This window comes from Panthera pardus, unplaced genomic scaffold, assembly GCF_024362965.1.
Source record: "Panthera pardus isolate Hobbes unplaced genomic scaffold, ASM2436296v1 HiC_scaffold_17, whole genome shotgun sequence".
Lineage (NCBI taxonomy): Eukaryota > Metazoa > Chordata > Mammalia > Carnivora > Felidae > Panthera > Panthera pardus.
The window spans coordinates 9,578,836-9,597,994 of record NW_026526732.1 but is presented as its reverse complement, the minus strand read 5'-3'; the positions used below and the strand labels follow the sequence as shown (position 1 = coordinate 9,597,994).

Below are 19,159 nucleotides of genomic sequence, written 5' to 3'. Positions count from 1 at the left end.
TTGAGAAAGAGAGAGACAGAGTGCAAGCAGGGGGAGTGGCAGAGAGTGAGGGAGACACAGAGTCCAAAGCAGGGTCCAGGCTCTTAGTTGTCAGCACAGAGCCCAACACGGGGCTCAAACTCATGAACTGCGAGATCATGGCCTGAGACAAAGTCGAACACTTAACTGACTGAGCCACCCAGGTGCCCCTAGATTATAGAGAATTGGTATAATTTATTATTCAAATGTTTGGTAGAACTCACCAGTGAATCCACCTGGGCTAGTGCTTTCTGTTTTGCGGTGTTCTTAATTATTGATTCCATTTCTTTAATAGGTATAGGACTAGTCAGATTGTTCGTTCTTCCTGTGTACATTTTCACAGGTTATGTCATTCTAGGAATTGGTTTATTTCATCTAGATTATCAAATAGTATTCCTTGATTACCCTTTTTAATGTCTGTCCATGGGATCTGTAGTGATGTCCCCTCGTATATTTCTAATTTTAGTAATTTGTGTCCTTTTCCTTTTTTTATTAGCCTGGTTAGAGGCATTCAATTTTATTGATCTTTTCAAAAACCAGTTTGTGGTTTTGTTGATTTCTCTCTATTGTTAACTATTTTTGGTTTCATTGATTTGTGCTCTAATTCTTATTATTTCTTTTCTTCTGCTTACTGTAGATTTAATTTCTTTGTCTTTTTCTAGTTTCCTAAGGTAGAAGCTTAGATGGTTGATTTTAGATCTTTCATCATTTACTAATATATGCATTTAAAATTGTAAATTTCCCTCTAAGCATTGTTTTCACTGCATTTCACAAATTTTAAGTTGTATTTTCATTTTCATTTAGTTCAAAATGTTTTCAGTTTCTCTTGAGATTTCTTCTATGACCCATGTGTCGCTAGAAATGTATTGTTCAATCTCCAAGTATTTGGGAATTTTCCAGCTCTCTTTCTGTTACTGATATTTAGTTTAATTTAATTGTAAAGCAGAAATTGTATGATTTCTCTTCTTTTAAATTTGTTGTGGTGTGTTCCATGGCACTGAATGTGGTGTATTTCAGTGAGTGTTCCATGTGAACTTGAGAAAAATGTGTATTCTGGTGTTGTTGGATGAAATAATCTATAGATGTTCATTGTATCTAGTTGATTGATGATGGTGTTGAATACCAACTGTATCCTTACTGATTTTCTGCCTACTGGATCTGTCCATTTCTTTTTTATTTAAAAAAATTTTTTTTTAACTTTTACTTATTTTTGAGAGACAGAGTGCAAGTGGGTGAGGGGCAGAGACAGAAGGAGACACAGAATTGGAAGCAGTCTCCAGGCTCTGAGCTGTCAGCACAGAGCCTGACATGGGGCTCGAACTCACGGACTGTGAGATCATGACCTGAGCCAATGTCAGATGCTTAACTGACTGAGCCACCCAGGTGTCCCAGATCTGTCCATTCCTGATAGAGGGTTGTTGAAGTCTCTGATATAATAGTGGCTTAATCTGTTTCTCCTTGCAGTGTTTCATTTTTGCTTTATGTAATTTGATGCTCTGTGGTTAGATACATACATATTAAGGATTATTATGTCTTTTTGGGGGAATTGAGTGTATAATTACATAATGCCCTTATTTAATGTCCTGATACCTTTGATTGTTTTGAAGTTTGCTCTGTTTGATATTAATATAGGTACTCCCCACTTTTTATTAGTATTGGCATGGTATATCTTTCTCTAATCATTTACTTTTTTTCTTTTTTTAAGTTTATTTGGTTTCAGAGAGAGAGAAAGAATGCATGCCTGAGGAGGAGGGGGGACAGAGAGAGAGGAGAAAGAATCCCAAGTAGGCTCCACGCTGACAGAGGGGCTCAGTCTCACAAACTGTGAAATCATGACCTGAGCCAAAATCAGGAGTCAGGCACTTGAGCCACTCAGGTGTCCCTGTATCCATTTACATTCATTCATTCATTCATTCATTCATTCATTGTTTAGAGAAAGAGAGGGTGCAGGTGAGGGGCAGAGAGAGAGAGGAGAGAGAGAGAGAGAGAATCCCATGAAGGGCAGGAGAGAGAGAGAGAGGGAGAGAAGAAGGGCTCACCTGAAGCGGGGCTTGAGCTCACCCAGTATGGGACTCGAACTCATGAACTGTGAGATCATGACCTGAGCCAAAGTCAGATGGTTAACAACTGAGCCACCCAGGCGCCCTATCCATTTACTTTTAATCTGTAAGTGTCTAATATATTTAAAATGGGTTTCTTGTAGACAACATATAGTTGGGTCTTGTTTGATCCACTCTGACAGTCTGTGTCTTTTAATTGGTGCATGTAGAACACTGACTCACAGTGATTTTTGATATAGTTGGATTAACATCCACCATATTTCTTACTGTTTTCTGTTTGTTGCTCTTGTCCTTTGATCCTGTTTTTTTTGGTCTTCTCTTTTTCTGCCTTTTGTGGTTTAATTGAACATTTTATATGATTTCTTTTTTTCTTTCCTTTTAGCATATCTTTTATACTTAGTTTTTATTTTAGTAGGTTGCCCTAGAGTTTGCTATGTATATTTATAACTAATCCCAAGTTCACTTTCAGATAACATTTATACTACTTCATGGGTAGTTTTAATACTTTGTAATAACAGAATATCCTAATTCCTCCCTTCTGTTCCTTGTGGCACTGCTGTCATTCATTTCACTTATAAATAAGCATACATAAGCATGTATATATGTATATATATTCACACACTCGTAATTGAATATATTTTTGGTATTATTATGAACACATTTATCTGTTAGATAATTAAAAATGAGACCTTTACTTCTTCTTTCTCTTTCTTTATATCGGTCTGAAGTTTTGACTTATATCATTTTCCTTTTCTCTGAAGAACTTCTTTTAACGTTTCTTCTAGGGTATGCCTACTGGTGACTGATTTCCTCAATTTCGTTTGAGAAAGTCTTTGTCTTTCACTTTTGGAGGGTAAGTTTACAGGGTACAGAATTCTAGGTTGGTGGGTTTTTCTTAGCACTTTAACATTTCATTTCATTCTCTTCTTGCTTGCATGGTTTCTGAGGAGGAGTTGGGCATAATTTTTATCTCTGTTTCTCTATAGGTGAGGAGTTTTTTCCCTCTGGTTTCTGTTAGGATTTTTTTCCTTTATGTTTGATTTTATGTAGTTTGAAAGTGATACCTAGGTATGGCTTAGGGCATTTTCCCTGCTTGGTGTTCTCTGAGCTTCCTGAATCTGTGCTTTGGTGTCTGACATTAATTTAGCATATAATGCAGGCTTTATAGTTTCAGGTGTTCCTTCTGTTCCTGTTACCTGTATGTTATACCTTTTGTAGCTGCCCCACTGTTATTGGATATGTTGCTGTTTTTTCAGTCTTTTTTCTCTTTGCTTTTCAGTTTTGGTGATTTATGTTGAGATATCCTCAAGCAGGGGTGCCTGGTTGGCTCATTTGGTTGAGTGTACAACTCTTTTTTTTTTTTAATATTTAATCTTCTATTTATTTTTGAGAGAGAGAGAGTGTGAGCAGGGGAGTAACAGAGAGAGAGAGAGAGACATAGAATCTGAAGCAGGCTCCAGGCTCTGAGCTGTCAGCACAGAGCCTGACACGGGGCTCAAACCCAAGAACCATGAGATCATGACTTGAGCCAAAGTTGGACGCTTAACCAGCTGAACCACCCTGGTGCCCCAAGTGTAAAACTGTGGATATTGGTTCAGGTCATGATCCCAGGGTTGTGGGATTGAGCTCCACATTGAGCTCCGTGCTGAGCATGGAGCCTACTTAAGATTCTCTCTCTCTCCCTCTGCTCCTCTCCCCTGCTCACACTCTCTCTCTATTAAAAAAAAAAAAAAAAAAAAAAAAAAAAAAAGGAGAGATAGAGACTCAAGCAATGAGATTCTTTCTTCTGCTGTGTCCAGTCTACTAATAAGCCCATCAAAGACATTCTTCATTTCTGTTACACTATTTTTGGTCTGTAACATTTCTTTTTTGTTCTTTTTTAGAATTTCTGTGTCTCCGCTTATATTGCTCATCTGTTCTTATATGCTGTCTACTTTATCCATTAGAGCACTTAGCATATTAATCATTGTTGTTTTAACTTTCTGGTCTGATAATTCCAGCATACCTGCCATTTCTGAATGTGGTTATGATGCTTGCTCTGCCTCTTCAAATTTGTTTTTTGTCATTTAGGGGCGCCTGGGTGGCTCTAGTTGGTTAAGCGTCAGACTCTTGATCTTAGCTCAGGTCTTGATCCCACAGTCGTGAGTTCAAGCCCTGTGTTGGGCTCTGCGCTGGGTGTGAAGCCTACTTAAAAATTGTTTTCTCTCATTTAATATGTCCTGTAATTTTTTCTTGGTAGTGGGACATGATTTACTGGTTAAGAAACTGTTGTAAATAGATGGTAAGGTGTGGGGGGAGGAGAAGCATCCTACAGTCATATGATTACATCTCAGTAAGTGGGTGTGTGTGAACATGTTTTTTTGTGTGTGTGGTGAAAAATGGATAACATAAAATTTACCATCTTACCCATTTCTAAGGTGTACAGTTCAGTAGTGTTAAGTATATGCATATTGTTGTGCATCCGATCTCCAGAATTTTTTATCTTGTAAAACTGAAACTCTGTACCCATTAGACAATGACTTCCCTTTCCTCCCTCCTCCGAGCTCCTGGGAATCGCCATGCTACTTTGTGCTTCTGTGACTTTGACTTCTCTAGCTACCTCCTATAAAAAAATTTTTTTTAACGTTTATTTATTTTTGAGACAGAGAGAAACAGAGCATGAACAGGGGAGGGGCAGAGAGAGAGGGAGACATAGAATCTGAAGCAGGCTCCAGGCTCCGAGCCATCAGCCCAGAGCCCGACGCGGGGCTCGAACTCACGGACCGTGAGATCGTGACCTGAGTCGAAGTCAGACGTTTAACTGACTGAGCCACCCAGGCGCCCCTAGCTACCTCCTATAAACGGAATAATTTACTTGTCTTTTCGTGACTAGCTTGTTTAACTTAGCATAATGCCTCAAGGTTTATCTACATTATGGCATGTGTCAGAATTTCCTTCTTTTTTAAGGTCAGATAATATGTCTTTATATGTATATACCACATTTTATTTATTCATTCATCTGATGGACCACTGGTTGTGTCCACCTCTTGGCTGTTGTAAGTAATGCTTCTGTGAACGTGGGTGTGCAAATGTCTCTTCAAGGTTCTGCTTTCCATTTTTTTGGGTATATACCCACAAGGGGAATGGCTGGGTCATATGGTACCTTTTTGAGGAACCTCCATACTGTTTTCCGTAGCAGTTATACCACTTTGCAATCCTACCAACACCATCCTAATGGGTGTGAAGTGATACCTCATTGTAGATATATATGTGTATGAACAGATGTCATGCTAACATTCTTTTGAGTTTCTTCAAAATGCTGTTTTCTCTTCTGCTATGGTCTTTATATAAGCTATCCCATTTGCTTGGAATGTCTGCCCTTGCCTCCTCCACCCCCTTTTCCATGTATTTAACATGTGTTCTTCCTTCAGATTGCAGCTCTCAGACCACTCTGTGTCTCTCCCTTGTGGCATTTGTCATAGCCTTGATTATATGACTGATGTCTAGTTTTCATCACTGGACTGTAGGCTCCTTGAAGGTAGGACCATATCTGTATTTACTTATAATTGCCTTTTAGCACCTAAATTAGTGCCTAATATATGACTACAACAGCACTAATAATAATCACTAGTACTGTGTAGCATTTACTAGGTGCCAGACACTATTTTTAAAAATATGTAAAGTACTCTTTTTAGTGTACAGTTATATGCATTTTTTATAAAAGTAGGCTCCATGCCCAATGTGGGGCTTGAACTCATGACCCTGAGATCAAGCGTTGCATGCTGTGCCCACTGAGCCAACCAGGCACCCACCCCTCCACAGTTCTATGCATTTTGACAAATGTAAACAGTTGTGTAACCACACCATATCAAAATATGGAACAATTCCATCACTCTCCGAAATTTCTCTGTGCTTCCCTCTCCTCTTTTTTTTTTTCCTCCTAGTGTTACGGAGATATAAGCGACATATAACATGTAAGTGTAAGTTTAAGGTGTATGACACAATGGTATGATACACTTATATATTGCAAAATGATTACCACAGTGGGGTTAGTTAACACCTACATCACCTCACATAATACCATTTCTTTTTCATGGTGAGAACTTTTAAGATTTATTCTCATCAACTGTCAGGTGTAAACACAGTGTTGTTAACTAAACTCACTGTGCTGTGTCTTACACCCCCAGAACTTTGGGTCTCAGTCTTTTATTGTGGGCCTTTGCCCCTGGACTGGCTTCACATATTTTTCTCAGTCCCCCGTCCCCTCTTAGATGGGACAGGATGTCTAGAATGGGCTGGAGTTGGGTATCCTCTTCCCCCAGGTCAGTTAGATTCGGATAAAATCCTGGTTGGTTATACCTTTGTTAAATAGTTTTTCCTGAAGGCAGACCTTGTTAAGAAGAAAAGAATGCTCTCATATATTTCAAAAGAATGCTCTTGTATATTTCTTATATATTCCTTTTCCCTTCTCCCTGCTGGAAGCCTGAGGGGATTTTCCTCTGATATTTACTATGAGGACCTAGTAAACTCCTGGAGGTAAAACTCACAAAGTTTAGGGGCTCTGATAGCTGGGTCCCCCTGGAGTTTTTCTGTCTCCTACTTGGCCACACTGTACCTCCAGCAGTCCATCACTTCCAGTTCAGGTTTCCCATGGGACAGGTTCCCATGGAGGTTTCGGCTCACCAGTTTCTGTTCTGGCAAGTATAATTCTTCGTTATTAGTCTTTTGGTCTTTCCAGTTTTAGGGGCAGTGGTTTGCCCCATCACTCACTTTTCTTACAGATCTAAGAAGAGTTGATTTTTTCTGTTTGTTGAGCTTTTTATTTAATTAGGACAGAGTGACAATTTCTAGGCTTCTTATATGCCAGACTGGAACCCTAAAATCCAAACCTAAATTCTAAATTTAAATTATTTTAAGTTTTGTTTATGTTCATTTCACTTTCTGAAGTCCAAAGGATCTAAATTTGTTGTTGCTTCTGACAGCTTGTGATGACTTATTTTCTTTGTATGTTTGGTAATTTTTGATTGGTAATTGAATTTTGGTTAAATCTCATCTGTGGGAATCCTTAGGTCCTAAATTGGGAATGTTTTCATGCTGAAAAGATTTGCATTTGCTCCAACCCAGAACCGTGGAGTGATAGAAGTCTGAGATAGCTTTAGTTTCCTTGGTGGGTTCTGCAGAATGTGTACGATTCAGTCTTTCCACCTGGAGGTTGGACCAAAGTTTGGGTATCTGATGGGGGGACCACTTGTTTGTTTTGTCCAAGACAGAGGGATTTCCTGTGATAGGGGACTTTCAGTGTAAAACTGGGACAGTTCTGGGCAAACTGGGATGCTGAGGCACCCTCATTCTGATTCCAGTGTTTATATCTGCATTTGTCCAGGCAGTTCTGGACAAATATGTGTCTTACATCTGCATTTGCCAGATAACCCTGGCTTTCTCATATGTATGTATGTGCCTTCCTTAGAGATTTCTCATACTTTCCTGCAAGTCCAGCAAAAGATTAAGTCTGTTGTAATTTACCCAAGATCTGGCTATGTAGTTAATGGGCAGGCCTTTCAGAGCATCCTGGAAGTCTAAACTGTAATTTCACTTTTTGCTTAAGTTACTGTGAATGTTACTGTGTCTCTCCGTAGTCTTCTACAATATAATTATTAGTGGTTGCTTAATATTCTGTTTTATGTCTGTACCAACATGTACTGAATCAATATATATATGAAAATGCTGTGGTAGAAATCCTTATAGCTAAATCTTTGCAGGATTGAACATTATTTCCTTGTGATAAATTTCCAGAAGTAGAATTGCTGAATCAAAAGGTTTGCATCATTTTAAGTCCTTTGAATTATATCACCAAATTGGTTTCCCATTTCTGTACACCTTATATGACACTGGGAATTATCATTTGTTTCGGTCTTTGTCACTTTGATAAATGAAATACTCTCCCTTTTTAAGTAAGGCACATGGCTTCGTACTAGTGAGCCCCATATATGATACCATAGTATTTCAACAGCAGTTTCAGATCTAGATTCACTCTTAGAAGTATCTTGCCTCCACTCATTCTCTTTGAAACTGATGATCAAGCTGTTTGTCTTACAGCCTTCATGTCCTTCACTCTATATACAGATAGATGCTCATGTTCTTAGAACTGGCTGTTGAAATCAGGCACAGAAAGTAAATAGGGAGTAGCTTTCCCTGAAAATGTGCCTCTTTACTGTTCTCTGAACACAGCAGTGGACCCACAGCTTCCTCACTTGAATTCTTTACTTACATGTGCTTCAATGCCTGTCAGCCTTAAGCTTCAGTAGGCCCAGATTCTGAGTGGTTGGTGTAGACCCAGGCTTTGTATGGAGAACCTCATCTGTCAGTATTTGTTTCCCTTTTTCTTAGAAGACTCTGGGGCCCTATAGCATACCTAGTACCTTAGTGAACACTTACTTAAATGCAGTACTGGTGGGTGCTGTGGGTGAGATGAAAATTGGAGTGTAGGACTTTGTTTTTTAGTAGGTGTGATGAATTAAGCAGGAAGATAGCTCTACCATGGGCAGAGGAGGTCCTTGCCACTTGAGTCTGTGTAGTGCTTTGGTGGACTGTGTCTGAAGGAACTGGTGCTATTCTGAATAAGACACAAGTTTTCTGAGGAAGGCATCTCTAAAATTGATGGTGCACGTCGATGGGAAAGTGATTTGATACGAATACACTTGTAGTAAGTGTGCATCTTTTGAGCAAGGCTTGGCATAAGCCATGCACACGTCTTTATTTTCTCAGTAGCATGCTTTGAGAACTGAGAGCCAGAGGATGATAGCACAGTAAAGATACTAGATCATGATTGAACTCCATTATCTTTGCTGGGGTGTTGTGACATTTTCATGTATGTAGTTGTTCATATGTAGGTGGCCATATGACAAGTCATTTCTGAGAGTATCCCTGCCTTAAAAGGCAGTCTTGGAAGGCATATTTGAACTAGCCTCTAAGCAGCTATTGAAATGAATTAGGAACCAGTTAGAACCACCTTGGACTAGGTGGATATTCAAGGGTTGTGGAAAATTCCCCAGGGGAAGGAGTGTCTGTAATTAGAGGCAAGTCATTAGTGAAAAAGAAATGTAGAGTTCAGGGTCTGCTGAACTCTACCTTTCCAGCTGTGAAAAGGGGGCAGCCAGGGGAGGCTGGAGCATGGAGTGAGTCACCCTGGCCATGGAGCTGAGTCTAAGACAATAGATAAGCAGGACAGCACAGTTGCTGTCCCTCAAGTAGAAATTGGGGTGTGTTTAATTTTTATCACCAAGCAGGAATACTCATTTTCCTTTCCTTTCTTCTCTCCATCCCTAAACAAGTCTGTAATCAAAAACTTAAACTTCAAGGTGTTTGGAATATTTTACTCCAGAGTTTCTGCTGTGTTTTTCTTTCTGCTTTGTATTCATCTAACATCTATATATTTTTTCCTGAAATAGACTTTTTGCTTCTCATCTCAATCTTCTGCTTAACCATTCTCTTAAATTTTTATCCTTTAGAAAGAAATGTAACTTTATTCTGAAATTTTATCTCCATTTGTTACTCCTAAAGCTTTTTTTTTTTTTTAAAATATTCATTTTGAGAGAGAGAAAGAGAGAACAAGTGGGGGGACACAGGGAGAGAGAATCCCAAGCAGGCTCTGTGCTATCAGCATGGAACCTGAGGGGCTTGATCTCCTGAACCGTGAGATCATGATTTAAGCCCAAATCAAGAGTCAGACACTTAACTGAGCCATCCAGGCGCCCCCATTCTTTATTCTTAATATGCATTTTCTTTGTGGATGTCTTCTTAACTTGAGAACTAAAACAGTGTCTTTGGTACTTTATTGGGGTTTTCTAGATTGTGAGTGTACTCGTTAAGATTGGGTATAATAATTTCTAAAATTCTTTCCTAATTGATTTAAATTTAAGTTTTCTAAAAATCCCAAAGGATTGGTGCCTAATCTAGTTCACAGCTTATTAAACCTGTTATTGTGAGATATATCATACAAGTAGAATATGTCAGATATATAGATAGTAAATAATAATTACAGAGTGAGCACCCTGTAACCACCACCCCAATCAGGACATAGAATATTGCCAACACCCCAGCAACACCCATTCACAGTCTTGTACCCCAAGGTAACCACGGTATTGCTTTATGTTATAAAAGTTTTTAAAATGTTATATTATCTATGTATGCAGTCTTAACTAATAAAATTAGTTTGGCCTGTTGTGAACTTTATATAAATGGATTCATATTGTAGGTATTTTTTTCATTGGATCCCTTTGTTCAACATTATGTTTGTGAAATTCACCCATGTTCTATATTGTGTTCATTTACAGTGCTGTGTACAATTCTGTTGTTTGAATATGACACACTCTATCCATTCAGGTTGGTTTCATTTTTTGGCTAATGTTAGTGATGCTGCTACTACAGCTGTGTGTCTTTCTCAGGAGCGCTGGTGAAGGATGTGTCTAGTGCACATGTTCAGGAGTGAGATTGCTTTTTGCAGAGTACTCTGATCTTCAGTAGTACTAGCTAATACCAAGTTTTCCAGAGTGGTTGCGTTCTTGTAACTTTTAATGAATATATTTCTATCAAAATTGTGGAAATGGAAAATATCTTCCCTAATTTATTTTATCTCTGATCTTTAACATTAATTCAGATGATTAAAAAATAAGCCAAAAATGTATTTTTCTCCCACCACCCCCCACTTAGTGAATTTTACCCATGTTTGTGGAAAGTAGGATTCAGATAGACCAAAATAAACTGTAGTGAAAACAACTCTAGTTAGAAAAAAAGAGTATCTAATTACAGATGAGGGAGGCAGAGAATTCAGCACAGGGCATTTTGCATAGTAAGTATTCAGTTAAGATTTGCTGATTGATTAATCTAGAAGTATCTAATTCCGACAGGGTTTCCTTCCCTGAACAACATATCATTCTGTCCCTAAATTGTATTTTTCAAAGTTCGGGACTCCTAATTTGTCAGTAAGAACTGGATAGTATGCAGGGTGCCTGGGTGCTCAGTCGGTTAAGTGTCTGACTTTGGCTCAGGTCATGATCTCATGGTTCGTGGGTTCACGCCTTGTGTCGGGCTCTGTGCTGACATCTCAGAGCCTGGAGCCTACTTCAGTTGCTGTGTGTCCCCCTCTCTCTGTTCTCCCCCGCTTGTGCTGTCTCTCTTTCTCTCAAAAATAAATAAACGTAAAAAAAAAAAAAAAAGAACTAGATATTATGGAAAGTTAGATTGGAAAGCATTTTATAAGCTTACTGACTCTTACACCGCTGTCAGGTTATTAATTCAGTCAGACACATGTATTATTTAAGATTGTATCTCCACGAAGCAGGGATGGATTTTTCAGTGATATATAGAAATAGTCTGAAAATAAGCTGTAATTACCAGAAGTAGGTCTGGGCCTGTATTACAGTGTTTAGGGTGAAAAACATCATAATGCCTGGGGTGCCAGGTTGGCTCATTGGGTTAAGCGTCCGACCTGGTCATGATTTCACAGTTTGTGAGTTTGAGCCCTATGTCGGGCTCTGTGCTGACGGCTCAGAACCTGGAGCCTGCTTCGGATTCTGTGTCTCCTTCTCTCTCTGCCCTTTACCCACTTGTGTTCTGTCTCTCTCTGTCCCTCAAAATATAAATAAATGTAAAAAAAAGAAAAAAACAAAAAAACATCATAATGCCAAACTTTGGAGTATTTACTTTCAACCAGTTATCAAAAGATTTTGTATGAATAGTTGCTTTTCTTAATTTACTTTAAAATTAAGGTGAAATATATGTAAAAAAAAACTTAGCATTTTAATCATTTTAAAGTGTGCAATTCAGTGGCTGTAAGTACATTTCCATTATTTTGCAGCTGTCATCACTGTCTATCTCTAAAAATTTTTTCATCATCTCAAACTGGAATGCTGTACCCATGAAATAATGGCTTCTCAGTCCCTTCACCCCCAACCCCTAGCGGCTATCATTCCACTTTCAGTCTCTATGAATTTGCCTCTTCTAGGTACTTTATAAAAGTGTGCTTATAATATTTGTGCGTAATTATGTGACTGCCTTATTATTTCACTTAGCACAGTGTCTTCAGGGTTCATCCATGTTGTAGCATGTGTCCAACAGAAGGTTCTTTCTTCCTGAGGCTGAATCATATTTCACTGCACGTATATACCACATTTGGCTTATCTGTTCATCTACCTATAGACACTTGGGTGGCTTCCACCCTTTGGCTATTGTGAATAATGCTGCCATGAACATGGGTGTAAAATACTATTGGAGTCCCTGCTTTCAGTTGAGTAGTCACTTTATTTTTATTTATTTATTTATTTAATATTTCTATTTATTTTTGAGAGAGAGAGAGAGAGAGAGCGCGAGCGCCAGCCAGGGAGGGGCAGAGAGAGAGGGAGACAGAGAATCTGAAGCAGGCTCCAGGCTCTGAGCTGTCAGCACAGAGCCTGATGCAGGGCTTGAACTCGGGAACCTCAAGATCATGACCTGAGCTGAAGTCGGACGCTTAACTGACTGAGCCACCCATGCGCCCCTGAATAATCACTTTTTAATCTTTCTATACCAGACCCCTTTCACTTAGGAGTGTTGATTTGATAGTGAACTTCCCTCAGAAGCTATCTAGTATATCTTCATTTTCTCATCCTGATAAGAATAGAAGACTTTCTGTTTATATCAATGGTAGCATTATAATGGGTGTCAGCCTTTCAGTAATTAGGATATTATGGTTGTGATTTTTTATTAGATTTTTGTATCCATTATTCATTTGAATCATCATAAAGTAGTATGTCATTTTTTCTTAAAATACCTGCTGTATTTATTTAGCATATATAGTGCTCTATAATTTTAAAAATTGGGTGAAAAAGCATAGCAACCTCTATAAAAACACTTTTGTCTGCTTTTACTATGGAGTTTTATCCTACATACTTGGGTGTAATAGTTATTTAAGGCTTATATTTCAGAGAGTTAGCATATTATCAGTGATTTTCAAACTTTTTTGGTGTCAGGGCCACTTTTTAGTCTTCCAGATTGTTGAAGACCCACAAGAACTTTTGTTTATGTGCATATTAGCTATTGATATTTACCATACTAGAAATTAAAACTGAGAAATTAAAAAAGATTACTAATTCATTAAAAAAATAAACCTATTAAATGTTTTAAAAAATACGTGTCTTATGAAAAATTACCATGTTTTTTAACTGAAAACATTTACCCAGAAGAATAACATTATTTTACATTTTGGCAAAATATCTTTCATGTCTGACTTAGTGAAAGATAGCTGGCTTCTTATATCTGCTTCTGTATTCAATCTGTTGCAGTATGCTGTTTTTGTTAAAATATATGAAGAAAATCTGACACACAGATATGTAGTTGGAAAAGGAAAAAGTATTAAAAAAATTTTTTTTAATGTTTATTTTTGAGAGAGAGAGACAGGGTGCGAGCAGGGGAGGGACAGAGAGAGAAGGAGACACAGAATCCAAAGCAGGCTCCATGCCCTGAGCTGTCAGCACAGAGCCCAACGTGGGACTCAAACTCATGAACCGTGAGATCATGACCTGAGCCTAAGTTGGGCGCTCAACCGACTGAGCCACCAGGCTCCCTAAAAGGAAAAAGTATTTTAATAGCCTTTTCAGATAATCACGGATCTTTTTTCGATACCATACCAAAACTTAACAAGGTTAGTTTCTGAAAGGTTAGTAGCAATATGGAATTTTAAACATATCAGTGAATTTTTTTGTACTTGGTTAGATTAAAATCCTTTTGTCTTTCTTGCACCTTGGTAGCTCTTTTACTCAAGCATAATTTGTATCATCATGTGTCGGTCATTTGGAAAATACCAGTTCACCAAATTATATGAATTTTCTAAATACTGATATTCTATGAAATATGAAATACAGTATAAACAGTCCACGTCTGTTAATGTTCCCTCCAGTCACATGCAGAATGTCGCTAAATCATGGGGAGCTATTAAGCTCACAGTGATAGATCCTGGTTTCCCCACAGTTCTGATTTTAACTTGAAAGCTCAACTTTTATTACAGGAGGCAAAGGCTGTCCATTGTTTTTCTTAAAGTGATGTGCTGCTTTTGTTCATATTCGAGAAGATGTCTGCCAAACACCCAAGCCTGAATTACCATAATTTGCCATTCATTCTTCCCAGTAAACATGGTATTCCACACAAAAGACCTTGGTTCAGCTTGCAACTTAAACTACAGCACAAGGGCTTTTCCCAGGGTCACTTTTGTACTTCAGTGGTCGGCGGGGGTGCCTTCTGAGTGCTCGCTGTTTTGAAACACAGAATATTAACCAACCATGTATTAGTGGTTGGGACTTAATAAAATTAATGATTTGTACTGCATCAAGAATATTCTTAAGTGAAGCTGGCGTATTTATTTATTTATATAGTGGGCTCCACACCCATCACGGAGCCCAGTGCAGGTCTTGAACTCACAACCCCGAGATCAAGACCTGAGCTGAGATCAAGAGTTGGATGCTTAACCGACTGACCCACCCAGGTGCCCTGAAGCTGGCATTTAAACACTTCCGACGAGTATTGGTACATTTTGGTACCAGTGCCTTCACTGGTGTGAAAGAGCTGAGGTTGACCCACTATTGCTTTTGTATCATTGATACAATTGTCGATATAGTAAGGAAGGCAAATAATGTCTTAGTATTATTATGAAAATAATTTTGACCCCATGGACCCCGTAGGAGGATTTCAGGGGAACTGACAGCTTACACTGTCATATTTAATGTGGATGCTTTAATAATCACGGATCATGATGTTAAATAGTTTAAAACCCGTGTATATACAGCTGGGTCTTGAGAAGTTGTGTCTGCTTTTTCATCTGTGGCTGCCCCAAGTCAGAAGAAGGACCAAGGCTATTATACAGTGGTATTAGCATTTGAGGAGGAGGAACATGGCATTAATTTGAACTCTATAGCATTTGTTTTTACTTTTTTTCCTCAGGAACAAGTGCTTCCTTGAGAGGATTCCTGAGAGAATTTGGTTGTTTTGATTTATAGGCTCATACAAAATATATATACTGTGACTCATCTGAATTAGAGTATCTTAAGGAAATTACGTGTAGCTGCTTGCCTTGCTCCTGCCTGGCTCCTATAAACTTTTACTGAATATCTAGTTTACACTGAGCTTATGCCAGGAATGAAAAAGAGTGGTTCCCAGCCTCCAGGAGCATAGAGAAGAGTGCTTGAATGCAGCATGATGAGCGCTGTAGCAGAAGTTAGTGCGAGGTGCTCTGGGAAGCTTCGCAGGACAGGAGCTGTCGCAGGTGGTTTTAAAGGAAGTGTGCTGGTGCCTGGCAAGGAGTGGAGACATGAAGGAGAGGAGGACATAGTGCTTTGGGGGATAGGGAGTGGCCAGACACCACGGTGGTAACACAGGCAGGGCTGGAGCTGGAGGCTGTGGCCGGAGAAGAGAAGGGTCTTGCTGGGATTTGATCTCATAGACCAGAGGTTCTCAAAGCCTGGTCCTCAGACCAGCAGCATGAACATCTCTGTGGAACTGGTTAGAAATTCAGATACCTGGGCCTGGCCCTTAGACTTTCAGTGGCAAGTATTTTGGGTGGAGGTAGTCTGTTTAACTAGCCCTCTAGGGGACTGCCTGGGCCAGGGGAGAACAGACCAGGCTCTTTAGGTGGCCTTGAAATTTAGAAAGGTTACCCTGAGTGCCCTCTAGAAGGTGGGACGGTGTGGGGAAGTTAGGGACCGTGTGTTTTTGTGGATGTGATGCAGGCCTGGACTGATGGCAGTAGGACGGAAGAGAGGGTGGATTTGCTGGAGATGGATTCTTTAGGACTTTATTGCTAGTCCTGTTGCTGGTCAGAAACTGAGAACACGGCTGCTCTTGGCTCTGTGACCTGCGAGCAGTCAGGGATGGGGCTTTTCAAGCCCCTTGCTTCTTGTGTCTTCAGGCAACATCTTTCACCCATAGTGAAAAAATCAATTCAGATAACTTGCCTGCACCTCTTCAGTCTCCTTTTTGAGGTGGCTATGCAACTATAACTAGGATGATGGCCCCTGGAGGGATAAAGTTGCACACGTGGGACCCAGAGTCTTAGAAAGGACGGCATGGTGTGAGAGAATAGAGGGGAGGATTTCGTTCAGACACGCCCAGCTCCTAGCAAGTTGCATAAGTGTTACATGGCGTTCAGCCTCTTGTGTTGTGTGCTGTCCATAAGCTGGCTAGGTGTGCCCTTTTACTGTGAGAGTTTTAGCAAGCAGTAGCTCCACTTGACATCTATATATGTGTATGTAAAGATGGGGCCTCCCAGTTTCTGTTCAGCTAGAACTTCTCTTCTTCAGTGTGTTCAAGTTCTTTTGTTCATATCCTGTTTTGTTTTTACAGATTTGTAAGACTCCAGGGCCTTCAAGCTGTGATCAGTCAGACGGTTCCTGAAACGGCTGGGAAAGAGGTGCTTTGGTGCCCATCGAAGAGCGCATGTCTGTGCATATCTAAGCCCTTCTTTGTACACATACACGTTTACACAGGAAGACAGGCTCACTCTGGCGCACACTTGAAGAGTTTTACAACTGATGAAAATTAATGCAAGACTCAGATGGAGCAACCTGACGCTGTGGGGCTCAGGAGCCTGGGGGGAGGAGGACCCTACTAGTGGTCAGTTTTCCACGCGCTCTTCGCGGTTGAAGAAAGTTTGCAGAAAGAAGAAAAGGAAACTTGCTCAGCTCAAGCCTCAGAAGCACCTCCCCAGGATAAAAAGAGGGCTTGGTGAGAAGGTGGCCGGCAGTGAAGTGTGGCTTCAAGCAGCACAGGAGGGGTCATGCAGTGAGTTTTGCACTTTATTTTCTAGTGGTTTCGGTGATTTGGACAGACTTCAAAACTCTGGACTGAGAAGTAACTCTGGCTGTGTGGTCGTGACTTCAGGAAAGCAAGGTCAGGTATGATGGGGCAAGTCTGAACAATGGACTGGTTCCTTTGCCTTTTTCAGTTAACTATATTACTCGACATTTTAATTTATTATTTCCCTTTTCCTTTTCTGTATCTATAGGATAACATTTCAAGGTAGCAGTTGAAACCAGTATTTATAAAATAAATATCAAGGAACATCCAAGCAAAGCTGCTTTTCTTTGGACTGTACATGTGGCATTTGGAAGCAGTCTCTGAATGTGAGCAGGAGAGCGCCCATCAGAAAACATGCTGACTCTTTAGGGAACAGTCTGGAAGAACCCGACTCTTGCCTGTATTTTCATTTTAAGGGATTCCCTTCCCTGTTGAGTCCAAGAAGACTTGCATATAGGAGGAAGATTACTTGATGGACTTAATTCTGAGATTAGTCTTTTCCTTCAAGATGGAAAAATATGTGATCTTTAGGAGCAGAAAGGGGAGAGGCAAATAGGGAGGGAGGAAGGAGACGGGACAAAAGAGACAGAATTCTGTAGTGAGGCCCGCTTTTGGCAGCAAGAGGATTTAGGATTCACTCAAGGCAAACACTTGTGCCACTTAAAGAGCTTTAGAACCTTCTGGCCCTGCGAGTGAAGGGATTTTCTCTCTCCGCCTCCATGACACCAAGGAGTGCACTGGTTTATCGGGGGGAAGTCAGATGGAGCCCAGCTCCTCACCAGGACATAGCCACCTGCCTGCTGGGAAGTCAGGCCGGGCCCTGAGGTGGGAAGTTTCTGGTTCTGAACAGTGGCAAGAGTCTTTTTCTTCCTGAACTTGGACTGCTGTGTGCACAAACTCTGGTCTGTTTTTGCACGGTTTGTGTGCCTTTTTTCCCCTTTATGCAATCTTTTTCAGCTTCAGCAGCAGAAATTTGTTTAGTTGAGAAAACATGCCAGAGGGTGGCTTCAGAAAGAAGATGATCCCATGTGTTCTGTCTCTGCATCTGAAATTTTAAAGAGAAAATTCCAGCTCGAGGGATTCTTTAAAGCCTTAAGTTACTTGAAATCTATGTATTTGCAACCCTTTGTCTCTGGAATCATATTACACTAAACTGGAATCTCAGGCTGAACGAGAATAACCAAGTTGAGTTAAGAGAAGAAAACTTAGTTTCTTGATCGGCACATGTTAATGATGCTCTTCTTCCTCTAAGGACTTGAAAAGAAAAACGGACGCATGTTGTTTTTAAGCATTACCTTTTCTTAGCAGACTGCCATCATCTTTTCTAGAGGAATTTTTTCACTATGCATTTGGTGGATCTTTATAAAATACTGGCCTTCTGATTAGGTCCAGGTCAGTCTTGATTAAAAGGGGTCAGGGAAAACAACGCAAGCCAACCACAAAAATCCAGTCAATCAACTAATGAAAAGAATTGGTTTAAGTTTCCTGGCATTCAGCATTACTATTTAAATAAAAGAGTTCACTGGAAAAAAGTATGTATGCAGCGGTGGAGCATGGGCCTGTCCTTTGCAGCGACTCCAACATCCTCTGCCTGTCGTGGAAGGGGCGCGTTCCCAAGAGTGAGAAGGAGAAGCCAGTGTGTCGGCGGCGCTACTATGAGGAGGGCTGGCTGGCCACGGGCAACGGCCGCGGCGTTGTTGGGGTGACCTTCACCTCGAGCCACTGCCGCCGGGACAGAAACACTCCCCAGAGAATAAACTTCAACCTGCGGGGCCACAATAGTGAGGTGAGCTGGGGCTTTGTTGCACTTTTGTCTGGTCACTTGTCGTGGTCTTTTTGAGCCCCCTCCCTGTGGATTCAGAATTTGCTTCATTTTCTCAACTTGCTGCCAAGGGAGACTTTTCAAACTCTGAATTCTGGTTTCTGTGTCCCAGTGGGAACATGTTAAGGTGGACACAGTTCCTGCTGGCCTGTGTCCCTCTCCGAGTATGTCCATTCTTTTGGATGCCCCTCACTCTCCTTTCCCACCGGCAGGGATACCAGTGCAGCTTTCTGCCCAGGCTGAGAGGTTAGACTAGATGACTCTGACCAGCGTATCATGCGTGTCAGCCCTTTTGGTCACCCTGTATGCATAGCCAAGAGTTACTGGCCTGTGTCAGGCTGGCAGTGCAAACAATGAAAGTAATGCCATCTTCACCTTACACAGTTAAGATCTGCCTTGCTCCGTATGATGGTTTAACACCTAGCATGTGTTTCTTGTACTTGGAGGTGCAAAAGAAAGG

The 19,159-nt window shown here is 40.3% G+C and overlaps 1 protein-coding gene across 2 annotated transcripts in view; it reads left to right on the top strand.

Moving 5' to 3' along the window:
- TULP4 (TUB like protein 4) overlaps positions 1–19,159 on the top strand; it is a 242,569-nt gene that overhangs the window by 49,481 nt on the left and 173,929 nt on the right. Inside the window, exons 2-3 of one of the 2 annotated variants that reach the window (XM_053904314.1) lie at positions 16,425–16,970; positions 17,086–18,663. In XM_053904314.1, the coding sequence (XP_053760289.1) occupies positions 18,412–18,663 (252 nt within the window). In that variant the 5' untranslated portion in view covers positions 16,425–16,970; positions 17,086–18,411. Of the gene's footprint in view, positions 1–16,424; positions 16,976–17,085; positions 18,664–19,159 lie in introns of both variants that reach the window. The other variant, XM_053904313.1, reaches the window with a different exon arrangement.